A 14,205-nucleotide genomic window follows, 5' to 3' on the forward strand; every position below is an offset into this window, starting at 1 on the left:
CTTATAACTACTTCTATACTCATTTCCTATGCTAAACTTTTCTCTGCCTCTTATTCTTTTTTGGCATTCAATTTTTCCTGGCTCTCACTGCTATCTAGTTGTAGTTTAAAACTTCCCTTACAACTGAGTTATTAGCCTTAGCAAACAAGCCAGCCCCTATCCTATTTAAATGTAAACCATCCATTTCGAAAAGCTTCTTTCTTCCACTGAACTGATCCCACAAGTCCAACCAGCCAATCTGCTCATCCTTACCTACTAAACTAAGCCAAGAATTTAACCCTAGTGACCTATTTATAACTTCATCCCCACAGTTAATTCTGTGCATTATCCCTGACAAAATTAAGTTATGGCCATTTTCTTTGAATGCCTTTATCGACCACTTGTACTTATTAATTAGATCCTCTGACCTACCTTTCCTTACATCAATATCCCCAACATACACCACAAAACTGCATCTCTGTTAGTCCCCTTTATTATATCTCCTACTCTGTCAGTTATATCCTCCATCTATGCTCCTGAGTAGCATAATCTGGTTATTTTCTTCCTATTTACCCCACAGACTATCCTATCCACATGCTGTTTCAAGGAATCACCTATAATTATATCCTCCTTATCATCATCATCCTTCTCCGACCCTTTGTTTTCCTTCCCTCCAATAGTTCCTTGTTTGCAGAAGCCAAGGGCTGAAATTTGTTGCTCAATAGAATAAGCTCATTACAATTAAATTCACTTCTTTTAGCCCTTATATAAATTTGAGGAAACTAAAAAATAAATGAAACTTTCTAGAAAATGTTAGCCTGTCTGTATACAAAACATTTTAATACAAGTTGTGAAAGATTAATTAAAATTTGTAAAAAAGTAGCATTATCAGATTTTCTTAAACAAAGAATGTTTTAATAGTCATTTGAGAAGTATTTCGTCACAATTATTCACATTCATTGTATTGACTAATTTTCAAAATGTATACTGACTTTTATCAGATTGGCTTATTTATGGATAATGCTTGAAAATAATTCAGAATTATCTCTTCCTTGTCCATAAAGAGTGTTCCAGCATTGTTACAGTTACAGTAGGGTGCTATAATATTGTTACAACTGTTATATTCTGGTCCATGTAGGGTATTCCAGCATTGTTACAGCTATTTTGTTTCTGGTCTGCATATAGTCAGTAGCATCAAGAGCCATCCCAGGCCCCCGTTGTCAGTAATATCATCAGCCCCCCTTCTTTGTATTTACTAACTTTTGCTTATTTTTCATAAAAAAAAATGTAGGTGACAAGTTTCTTCATGAATCCATGAAAAAGCAAGCCAATTTAGCTCATTAAGTAGTATGCATTTCTAGTGAGCTTTGGAACATCCCACTGCTGGGCCCCGAGGCAGCTGCCCCCCCTCCCCGTCAGCCCTGCATATGGTGTTGTGATTTTGTTACCATTTTGAGTGAATTAAAGCTGTGAGCTACTAACTTAGATATGAAGACTTAAGATTTTGCTTATTCATGAATTACAGGTCAACTAAAAGTTGCCAGCTTTTAAAAGTAGCCACTTATTATTAGAAAGTTATTATGAGAGATATGTCAGCATTAACCACTTGAAGTTTAAAGTTTTCATGTTGCTGTTAGTAGGAAGTAAATTATTAGTATGTTTCTAGGATGGAAGAAATGGTTACGAATATGCTACAATTCAAGTCTCGTGTGGACCAGTTGAAGCATGAGAAATCATCTCTTGCTTTAGCATATGAGGTAAGTTTTAACAACCATAAAATCTTGTTCTAATAGTCGTCATCTATATTTTGTTACATATATGTTACTCTTTATTAGAATTATGTCTTATATTAAGGTAGAAAGAACTTAAGTTACGAATTAGAAATTGAATTTATTGGTATGATATAGTTGAAAAATGTAGATTATTACAATTTTGATTGTCAGGTTTTGAGTGTTCTGTCAGCTTTACTTTTTTCTCACACAGTGGTGTAGTGGTAAATACAGAAGTGAGGGAATACATTTTGAAAGTGTTACTATGATTAGTATTTATTACATCACCAATATATAAAAACACATATTTCAGAAATAGTAGCTGTAAATTGTAATTGAAATTGGAATCTACATTTGAAAATGTTACAATAAAAAAATAATTTTCTCTCACCTTGAACTTTTGAATTCCTCGATTAACAGAACTTCCAAACTTGATCTATAGTGAGTTCTTTGGACTTGGTTACTCTTGTTCGTGTATCAATTACTGAACGATGACACCAAAGCCATTTGTATCCATAGTCATCTGGTTTCCAGTTTTGAATCAGAGAGCCGTGAAGATAATGAATTAACAGCCTAGACCTCGTTTCCTTATTGATAAGGTTTGTGCCTTGTTTGGATTTGAAAGAATTGCATGGAATGACTTTTGAACACCCCATTAACAAATCTGATGGAATATGGCACCCACAGTTGTCTAGAAAGTCTCTGTATGCTGTGGTTGTTTATTGAAAATGGAAATCTGAAACATTTGCAAAGAGACTCTATTTCCCTTTTTCCAAAGCCTGCATTTATCTCTGCTGGCCACTCTTTGACTTCTAAGGTACAGAGCTCAGAAATTATGTTTGGAATGGAAATAGAAGGGCCTGGCAGTGACCCATTTGGTTCATGAGAAGAAGTTGGTGTGAATAACCATTGTTTCATATTGTTTATGATACTGGTTAAAAATTGATCATCTTGTTGTTATCTGTCAGTGTTATTAATGAAACTTCATCTCCTTAATGGCATTCTCTGCTTCTAAGGCATTTTTACAATTATGTCCCTTCTTTGCTACTAAAAATGGTATGTTGTGACAAATTAACTTTTCTGCATAAACTGTAGTAATATCCATTTTTATAAGGCTTCTAAAGTGATTAACAAGAAAGTTAAGCTAGAAATATTAGTTAAACCAAAATGGGCCATATTTATATTACTGGAAACTAAGCATGTATTGGTTACTGTGTAAGTATGGATAAATAGGAAACAATATGCTCATAAGCTCTTATACACTTCTACACCTATACCGCTAAATCCCAGGAAGTAACTAACATTCAAATACCTAACAAGTTTATTAGATCAGACTTTGTATACAGCCATATTGTAAATATTTTCTCTCACTTTTATAGAGTACTTTAGACAGTGATTGTTGCAATTACTGTACTACAAACAAGCTGATAAACCCTACCCAACTGTGTTTTCAAAGTTGGGAAAAGTCTAATGCCAAGAGTGGCGATTCATTGCTTTGTTTTCGAAAGATTTCTACTTCAGTTGCTAACAGTAAGATAAATAAAGGAAATAGGTGTGAAAAGATTGGAAGTAGAAATTCTCAGGAGATTGACTTTGGAATTTCGTCGTCCATACTGAAAAGTTCTGACAGTACTATTCATTTTGTTTCGTCAAGTTTCTAAGTCAGCTGCTGACAGTATAATAACTATAGAAAAAGTGAGAAGTATAAACTCTGACCATAAGTTGTTAGGAACTTTGTGATCAATGCTAATAGAACTACACATTTTATTTTGCATTTTGCAATCTTTTCTTTCATTATACTTTGATAACTTGCCTACAACTTGGATGAAAGGATTAATAATTCTTTTTTCTAGAGGTGGGCAAAACTTCATGAAGTTTGAGATTTGTAAAGTTGAATTTATTCAAAATTGTGAGGGAATGGCGTTCCAGCTACAAAAAAAAGGTAAGGGAATGCCGTTCCCATACCACTACACCACTGTTTCCACACTAACATGTTATGGTTAATATTTAGCTGTGAAAAAGGAAATGATAAGATTATTGTAAGTTTAGGTCTAAAACCAGTACAAGAACTTTGTTGACTGAACTTTTAACTTGGTAATTATGGGGTTTAATTAAAGTAAGTTAAACAGGTGAGGAGTTAAATCTTATATAATTAAAATCTCATTTGGTAATATTTGTCTGTTTGACCTTTGAACTCACTAGAACTAAACAACACATACTCAATGCTCCAGTGAAGCATTTTAAACCAAAAACTCTCATAATTAGTTTACAAATAGTCTAAACAATTGTTGTACATTGACATCAAATACACTATATTCAAAGACAGACACTACTAAAGGGAAAAAACAAATTTTTAGCATATTTCATAAATAAATTGACTATCAATACTTTCTATTGTTAACTTTATTGTTCTGGAATTGATCGACATTTCTACACATAAATAAAACAGCCATGTTTTATTCATGAGATGTTAGTCTTTATGCCTTCATCAGGAGCATACAATTTCTGTAATGAACACTGTTACTCAAATTATGACTGTTAGTGATAGAGTTCATTACAGAAATTGTATCTTCTTGATATAGGTATAAAGCTAAAATGTTGAGTGAATAAAACAACTTGTAAGATTTTCTGGAGTTCACATTCGTTTTATTTATGTATAACTATGCTCCAGTCAACATTACATAATTAAAAAATGATCAACATTTTTGTTCCAGAGACAGCTTTAACACTAATCTTGTTAAGCCCTAAGTCACATCATTTTTTATTAATTCAAGCCCATACCACACACACAAACACAAACATACTCAGGAATTCACTGAAGACAGAAGCAGATTACCAACTAAAATGTAGAACATAAATGTATCAGTATCTACTTAATAATTAGACTTAGATTATGATAATTAGTATTAATCATGACAACAGTTATTAATTTTTGTTTAAAATACAATAAGTAAAAGTACTTTTAACACTTGTTTCTTAAACAAAATATTGTTGTATTATTTCTCTCTTTCGAGCAGATTATTATCTCTTATAATAAATTCTATTATCTCTGGTGTGAGAACTGGGGGGTGTTTTCTGTTTCTATGACAGTGTACTATGGTTGCATTTTTCATTATGTTATTCAAACAGATCATATCAGCTCACTATCTTTAAACTCCTTTGCTAAAATGACAGGTTTAAATGAATGCATAGAATTTTTTAAACATACTTTTTTGTTTTTTATAGAGTAAAATCAGGAATTACCAGACCTGCCTGACTTCTATGGAGAAAGAAAATGTTTTGCTTTTGAATGAGCTTTGTCGCTTGAAAGCATCAGTAAGTTATCATGTAAAAATAAATAATTAGTTGTATTAACCCTAAGATCATGAGTCGAACTTGCAGAAATTACCATGTTTTGTTGAAAACTCTAAACGAAAGAAAATCCATCTGACCAAGTTCTCATATAAAACTTTGCATTAATTTAGGTTTCGATTTCTTGCTTTGAAAAATGCAGAGAAAGTCCCAAAATGTTATTTTGGTGTTAAGTTTCCTGAGCAAGGCTACCATTTTAACTCTAATTTACATTGTAAGAATGGTTTTCAACATGTTCATGACATCTAGAAGACTCTGTGCACTAAGTAGAAACAACAATTCATTTTGGCTTTTGTTGGCTGAATTCAGATAGACATGTCTAGGACAGTGAAAATGGTTAAGATGAGAAGAACAGTATCTTATTCGTACTATTTCTTCTGCTTTCACAGTTTTCTTGTCTTCTTTCGATTGGATTCTAACTTTTTTTGTATGACATTTCTTTCTTACCACTTTAACTTCAACAGGAATCAACCCCCTCCTGCATCCACGACATTTGCTTTCCAATGCACCTTTCAACTTTCACTTGCAACTGAGACAAGGATAAACATGATTTTTGAACATTCTCCCATTGTATATTGACAAGTTTAGCTCTGAAAAAATCTCTTCTATTGCTAAATTTTACAAAAAAACAATGGACTTTTACCAAATCTTGATACAAACAGAGGGAAAGACTAATTTTCAATTGAAGATTTCCCCGCAAGAGGTAAACTAATGAGCTGAAAAGCTGTATTGCTTGAAAACTAATTCTAGATCACTGTTGGAAGGCACTTTTAGTGAATTTTAATTATTTATTGGATATTATATAGTTCATCATTAACTTTTCTAATTGTAGCTACATAGTTCTCCAACCACATTCTATGTAGAAAGAGTTTAGCAACACCAAAGGGGGATAATCTATTGATATTAACTTGTGATCCATGCAAGCTACCTACTTAGAACAAAACTGAATATCAATCCAATAATAAACATAACAAATTATTTTCTAGTCTGCAGTTCTCTTGATGCTTATTCAAAGAACTTATCTGTGTATAATTTAGTATTATACTTTGTTTTTTAATGCAGCCTTTACTTTTTACTTTATTCAGACTGTTAACAATAGATCTGGAATCAAAGCAAGTGCTGATAATTCATGAGAGATTTTGAGTTCTTACTCTTAGATTTTACTACCAAAAAGTGAGATTGAAACTTAGAACTGAAACAGGAATGCTTAAATGTTTAATGAAATTGAGCTGAGAATCAGACTTAATTTCTTTGAGTTTAACATTTTTTGTAGGTTTTCAAAGTGCACCTAACAAGTCCATTCAACTTAGTTTACTTTGTTTTGGATTATTCTTATCTCCCACAGCTCCCTGATACCTGAAGCAGTTTAATGTGTGCTTGTAGGTAAAATGTGCAAGGGATATTCATCTCTGATAATTTAATTTATTTAAAAATTAAACTACCTAAATATAGACACTTGAAATTGATATGCGTAAATGTTAAAATGTAAACTTTACAACAAAATTCACTGGAAGCATAAATCTTAGCACATTTTTCTGATTCTAAAGAAACTAACCTCAGGTAGAAGTTTTAGGGCTATTCAAAAATTTGTAAAAGACATTATTACAGTAAAAATGTATTATTTTCTGTTTTCACAGTATAAAGACCAAGAGTATCAGAAAAAGCAGTCTTTGTATCAGATTGTGCTCGAAAGGGCCAGACTTCTCGAACAACAAAATGCTGCTTTGTTGATAGAGAATGAACAACAGCAGTTTCAGTTTGAAAACTGCTTCGATGATATTGTAAGCCAGGTTGTACAAACACTATTAGCACAGAAGGTTAGTATAGAAAAAAAAAAACTGAAATGTTTAACCTTTCTGTCATTAGGAGTTCTTAATATATACTGAAACTAAATTTTTGGATAATATGTTTCTTACCCTAACAAGATTGAAAGACAGAAATTTATATTAGCTAAAAAGTTCATAAATTGCTCATTTGAATTAAACTTCTCTTTATTAACAAATCTAAGGTATTAAGTAAGTTTAATATCCTAATTTGGTATTTACTGAGGGCAATACACTTTTTTGGGAATTACATCATTTTCTCCAAATTTTACATGGTTCTTATAATAAAATTTTACATTAACATAGAAACTAATAAAAATTTTAGTTTGTGAGAAAATACCTGATGTAGATTTTAATTTTGTAGTTCTGTAAATTTTGAATTGATTTGGCAGATACTGGTGATTTTGCTTCTTATTTTTTATTTATGTTATCAATAACTGTAGCATTTCCAAAAATATTTACTTTATCAAAAAATCTTTCTTTTCTCCTTATTACATGTTTATTTTTATCAATTCTTGTATTCTGTAAGTGTGGATTCAATTGACTGCTTTGACCAAATACAATCTATTTCTGTTGTTTATATTATAGTTTCTCATCAGATGTCATGTTTTGGCCAATTTCTTGTGAAACTGCTTGTTGAGTAGTGTAAATTGTTTCATTTTAACATTTAGCTACATTACTTCAAGCTGAGAGACAGTTAACATAATAATTTTAAACAGCCATCACCTTGAACCAAGTTTTGACAGTGTGTAAATTCTTGAATAGGTGGCAACTGCCTGTAGTAGAAAAAACACAAGATGTAAGGGTTTGAAATGTCATACTCTACAGTTGTGTTTCTTCGAAAACAGGCAGTTGCCACCTATTCCAGTGTACTCATTAGTGTGTAAATTGTCTTATTTCACTATTTAGCTACATTACTTCATGCCAAGAAACATTTAACATAATCCATTTAAACAGCTACCATGTTGAACTGAATCTTATCAGTGTGTTAAATCTGTCAGGTTTTTCAGGCCACATTTCCATAATGCGTGCAGCAGTAATGCAGCTTTTTGTCAGTATTTAGGGCTTCATTTGAACTAAATTAATCTTTGTTCAAGCAATTGGTGTGTTTTATATTAGCCAGTATTTGTAAATATATATAAGAGTTTAAGTAATCCCTGAATAAATGGGATATATTTCATGAGTGTTTACTTGTCCGGGTTCAAGTAATCAATGAATAAATGGGACATATATCATGAGTGTTCACTTGTCTGGGTTTATGTAATCTGTGAATAAATGGGATATATATTGTTAGCCCAAGTTATCTTTGAAGGTATGTATTAAGCATGCATTTTGGAGCATAAAGTAGGCAGATAAAATGGCACTGCTTTTTAGGGCAAGACTGCCTAGAGTGAAGTTATTTTGCAACTATCCAACTGGTGTTCTCAGGGTAATATAAATATATACATTCAGTTCCTAAATCTTGATGATCTGACTATTGGGATTTGATTTAATAATGTTTCTTGTATAGTTTGTTTTGATACATTGTAATACTGTCTGTTAGAAGAATGTTTCTTCGTACTACATTTGTATAAATCATTATGTATGTGAAGAAAAAGGATCAACACTTTAGTGCCTTTTGTCTGCATTAATATGAAGGGTTTACGAGAGGAATACAGAAAGTTGCAGCAAAGAATTGTGGATCTAGAACAGCAGAACAAAGTTTTGGATGCCATTTTTAGAAAGCAAGTTCTCTACTCTGCAGACCTCTTTTCTAAGGTAAGGTTTAGCAAGTATTGTATAAAGTACTTGAAAAAAAAAAGTGTGTATTAATGGTTTGATAAGTTTAGGGGCTCTGAAGTAAGAATAATCAAATCCAAATAGTAACACATCATCCACTAAGTTTATAATTTTCCTGAAAAGTGTAAATTAAGACTGGACAGCCCTGAATTCTTGATACTGTGTACAAAACAGATCTGAACCCTGACTCTGTTTACCAAACAGATCTAAACCTTTGTCTCTGTTTACCAAACAGATCTAAACCCATGGCTCTGCTTACCAGGTAGATCTAAACCCATGATTGTTTACCAGACAGATCTAATAGAGTCTTGGGTTTAGATCTGAAAAAATGCTTGGAAAGAGAGAGCTTAGATAGCAAAGTGATAGGTTTATTAGGTTATTGTCATCTCCAACTCTTCTGTTTCTTCCATCATTATTTTTGTGCTCACACACCAAAACGCCATACCCCCTTGAGGGGGGCACACCCACAGTTTATAAAACACTGTTGTAAAAGATAAAAACACATGCTGCTGAACTTTTTCTTCTTTGTAAAAGTCAGGTATATTTGGATGGCAGCATTAGCTTAAATGTGCATAGTTATTGGAGTTTGTCACTATTAATAGTAAATGTTTTCTGCACAGAAAAGTATGAGCATTAATTTCTGTATATATATTTTTAATATTCTTCTGTTTTTCATCTGATGATGTTAAAAATAAAATTTCTTAAATTTATACTGTTCCTTGATGTATATAAAACAAGGGAGTTAGTTTAACAATAGTGGTGTCTTTCTGAGAACTTTTTTCTTCTCTTGGAACCTGGAGTCTGGACCACATCATCAAGGTCCTAGTCAGCAGTCAAGTTTTAACTCACCAACCCACACTAGTCAGTCCGAAGACAGTACGGATTCCTTGGCCAGTCTCTGCAGTGATTACTCAATCGGCAGTCGAAGTAGTGAAGGAAATGTGAGTATCATAAACAAAATAAAGGGTAACACTTTATAAGAACCATTAAAGATAAATTTGGAATACCACAGATAAGGGATGGATGGTTCTGTCTCGTGTAGTAGAACACTATTCGGTGCAATCTAAAATCTTTATGCTTTTTTTTAGTTGTTTAGGATTAACAAACTATTTTATGTTTTCTGATGAGAAAGAGTGGTCCAAAAAAGACTGAGATAAATCTTCAAAAATTTCATGATTTGTTGAAGTTTTTATTAACTGTCATCTTCAGTAAAAAAAAGGTTTTCATGAATTGTGTAAAAAACAAAATACAAACCTGTACAGTTACTACGAATACTAAAGTGGCAAGCAACTAACCCTTGTAGAGCCTTTTCATCATACTAGAATTGTTTTTCATTCTACAACTGAAAAAATTGCAGTAGATTTTGTTTCTGTCTTTCAGGTTATTTCACATCCAGGACTCCCCAAAATGAGCTCTCCTCCCCAGTGGCTTCGAGATCATCCTTCTATGCCAAGATACAGTTCCAGGCAACCAATCCCAAAGTCAGATATTTCAGCCAAAACGTTTTTGACTAATACATCTTATGAATTTTATAGATCAAGTATGATGAAACGATGGGCTGACCTTATTCCTCGGCCAACAGATCAAGAATGTTACAGCAAAGATGAAATATTTAATTATGCCACACAGGCAGAAAAGCTAGAAAACAATAAATTTAAACCTCAAGATACCCAGAGTTGTTTAGAAAGTAAGGTCTTGAAAGGAATAAGAAGAGACTTGGCAAGTTGTAAAGTTGCAGTAGGGCAACAAGAATATAGTAAAAAAAGTCAAAGACAGCCATCTGATATTCTAGGTTTTCATACCATTGAGAACCCCAGTGAGCACCGAGACAATTTTCCCTGTGAATCAGTTTTCCAGAAGTTATTAACTCCAACAGAATATAACACAAAGTATATATATCATGTTAATCAGTATGGACAAACAACTACAACTCAAAATACAGCAACTTATTGCAAGCCTCTGGTAAGCAGGAATTCTTCTTGCATTTCACAGCAGAATCAGAACACTTACTCTGCCTTTCCAAAAGTGTCATCACAAACTGACATCTGTTGGTCAGAGGCTAGCAATCCACTTTCCACGACCCTAGATATTGTTCCTCAGGATCACTCTCAAGCCTCACACAGTGTTAGCTTTCCTACCTTAAACATGGTTCCTTCTGGTCACCATGAAGTCTCACACAGTGTTAGCTTCCCTGAGACTAGCATTCCATGTCCCACAACCCTAAACATGGTTCCTCCTGGTCATCATGAAGCCTCACACAGTGTTAGCTTCCCTGAGACTAGCATTCCATGTCCCACAACCCTAAACATGGTTCCTCCTGGTCATCATGAAGCCTCACACAGTGTTAGCTTCCCTGCATTGGAACATAAACTCCACAACACTTGTGAAAAAGTAGATCTGCCCTCGTTTATAACAAACAAATCAAGAGTTCCTGAAAGTCCAAAACATTCAGTTTCTCCGGGTAAAAACAGTCTTCTTGAAAATTGGTACACAGATGAGTATAGCTCAAAGCTAAACTCCTTAGGTGAAGAGTACACTAACACTGTTATTCGAAGAGGACATAGAACAACCGAAGTAAATAAGTGGTGCACTAAACGTGATGATTTACAAACTTTTGTTACTTCAGCAACAAAAGCACAAGTTCATTCACACCTTACACATAATTCTCCCTCTCTAACTCTCCAGTCCATGAAAGAATGCTCGGAAGCTGGTGAAATTTTGAAACATTCAACTTCGGATGTTTCCGAAGGAATCCATCATCCAGCTTTGACCAAGAAGTTATCACAAGTTCAAGAACATAGTGGTAAAGATGAAGGATATTCCACCATGTCCAGCTATACACAGACAGATGTAAACATACCCAGTATTGATCCTGAGGTGAATGATACCTTTAAGTTAAAGTCAGAATTAATTCTGCCTGAGCATTTAATCAGTGGGGTTGATGTAGATCCTCTAATGGTGTCATCGTCTGACAGTGGTTTGGGGTTGCCCCAAGGACTTCAAGATCAGAGGCTTTCATTTCAGAATAGTGATGATGGATGTGTGTGCTTGGATCAAAACATGGATGGTGTGCTGATTCCGGGTGGAAATTCAGTGTCTCTCTTGGATACAAAGCCATCAGTTAGCATCTCTCCTACCTCAAATAGTAGCGATAAAGAAGGAAAAGTTCATTTAGACAACAGTGTAATGGACACATCGTCTACAGGGCAATTCCCATTTTTCTGTGAAACAGGAAAGAAAGACTCACCTTCAACTTATCAACTAAGCATATACCCTAGCTATGATAAAATCTTAACTCTACTTACTCCTCAGGGATACAAAGCAGGACGAAATGACATGAGAAGGATTACTCTTCCAGCCCTTCGGTTACCCCATATGTGTAAAATTGAAACTGCGGAGAAGTCTACTTCAGTTGAATCGAAATACCTTGGTATTGACAGCAGTCTCTCTTTGTCTCCTGTTAAGCCCAAAGCACTGAAGGAATTGGTGTTGAAAAGTGGAAAGAGGCAAGTACATAGAGAGACTCAGGTAGAATTTCATATGCCCTCTGGTGCCAATTCTCTTTTCAAAACAAAATTCAGTTACAGAAAGCAAATGGAAGCAGCCCATGTTTCTAGTTTAGAAGCTGAACCTGCCATAAAGAAATGTATCAAAGACAATACTTATCAGGACATAACTTTATTGCACTCCATTTGTAAGTTTTGCCAAAGATGCATTAGTTGTAAACCTTGTCAAAGCTCCATGAAGTCAACAAACCTACCTGTTGTAGACACTTTCACTATAAGACGGGTCATTTCTGACTCCTGTCTATATGTTAAGAAACAAAGAAAGTACATAGTTAATGATCTTATAAAGTTATCTTCAAATGATGATCAGCGACTAAACCTTCAGCCGTTGATGCAACACTCATCTGCTCACGATCTTGCTCATACAGCCGTTATTGCTTCATCAAGTTACATTCCAGGACTATGGCAGAGCCCACATCAAGTTTTGGTGAACCAAAGACAGGGTCATACGAACTGTAACAGCTGTTCAAATAAAACAGTAAGTTGAAATATTATCATATACTATATATGTCAGATAAGGTAGTGAACACTCAAATGAAAAAAATATGACAATTATGGTTAAGGAAATTGATGAGATAGATGTAGAGACTACCAAATTTAATCAACTATGTTAACACGAAGCATGATGTCAGTCACCAGTAATTGGTTATGTAATATGACCTCATTGACTTGAGTGCAACTTCTTCCACTGAATTCATAACAAATACACATTTTAACAGATGAAAGCTATAGCTTCCCAGTGATAATTTTTTAGTGTAAGATAATTCTTGTTGCCTCATAAGACTTTTTCTGCGATTCACAGCAGTTAGATTATGGCTTTAAATATGCTTGTTTTAAAATTTTATTCATTAGAAAATATTTTTACAGTGTGTTGATTCTTCCAGACCCTTAAAAAAACCTTAAATAGGCAGAACCAAATTGAAGAATATGATCTATATTGAGTTAATCTAATTGCTCTTAAAAACATTTGAATGTGCATTTATTTGTCTTCAAGTTATGCTTCCAAGATCTCAATGAGAAAGCTATAACATTGCAGTAAGAATTAAAATTAAAGACACTGGTTACTTACTCATATAATGTGTAGGGGACAACAAGGAACGTTTTGGTCCATCTTGGCTGTCCCATCCACTAAACGAAATTAAAATTCACAAATAAATAAATAATAAAAATCTTAAAGCCAGCCCTTATCATTCATATATTTATCAAGCTTTCTCTTAAACTCACTTAAAGTTACTGCTTCCACAAAATCCGAAGGCAGCACATTCCAAAGGCCAACCACCCTGTTAGAAAAATAAAACTATCTTAGCAGAAGATGACTCCCACCTTGCCAAAATTTATACTTGTGTCCCCTAGTCTTACTATTCTTACTGTCATTTATGAAAAATAGATGATGCATCCACACTATCAATTTCCTTTACAATCTCAAACACTTCAATCAGATCCCCCTAAATCTTATTTTTTTCAAGAGAAAACAATTTGAGAGATTTCAACACTATCAATTTCCTTTATAGTCTTAAACACCTCAATCAGATCCACCCTAACTCTTATTTTTTCAAGAGAAAACAATTTGAGACATTTCTACCTCTCCTCATATGACAACCCCTTCATCCCAGGCACCATTCTAGTAACTCTTCTTTGAACCCATTCAAACAATTCAATGTCTTTTTTAAGGTAAGGAGCCCAAGACTGAACATAATATTCCAAATGTGGCCTAACCAGTGACCAAAACAATGAAATTTTAACCTCTTTAGACTTGTATTCAACATTTCTGTAGGTATAATCTAAAATCCTATTTGCCCTACCATTAGCAACAGCACACTGCTTGGATGGCTTTAGAGACTGATCAACTATTACACCAAGATCCCTTTCTTTCATAAAATTGTTAAGGTTATTCCCATCCAAATTATACTTATAATTCAAATTATGATAACCCACATG

General features: G+C 33.7%; 1 protein-coding gene across 1 annotated transcript in view; it reads left to right on the forward strand.

Moving 5' to 3' along the window:
• The window catches only part of LOC106469232, a gene marked incomplete at its 5' end in the record, with an annotated part of 55,667 nt that overhangs the window by 2,343 nt on the left and 39,119 nt on the right, over positions 1-14,205 (forward strand). The window contains 6 exons of the mRNA XM_022397683.1: positions 1,646-1,736; positions 4,974-5,063; positions 6,737-6,916; positions 8,561-8,680; positions 9,502-9,642; positions 10,082-12,745. Of these exons, the coding sequence (XP_022253391.1) occupies positions 1,646-1,736; positions 4,974-5,063; positions 6,737-6,916; positions 8,561-8,680; positions 9,502-9,642; positions 10,082-12,745 (3,286 nt within the window). The remainder of the gene's footprint in view (positions 1-1,645; positions 1,737-4,973; positions 5,064-6,736; positions 6,917-8,560; positions 8,681-9,501; positions 9,643-10,081; positions 12,746-14,205) is intronic.

Source organism: Limulus polyphemus, unplaced genomic scaffold (assembly GCF_000517525.1).
Source record: "Limulus polyphemus unplaced genomic scaffold, Limulus_polyphemus-2.1.2 Scaffold3368, whole genome shotgun sequence".
Lineage (NCBI taxonomy): Eukaryota > Metazoa > Arthropoda > Merostomata > Xiphosura > Limulidae > Limulus > Limulus polyphemus.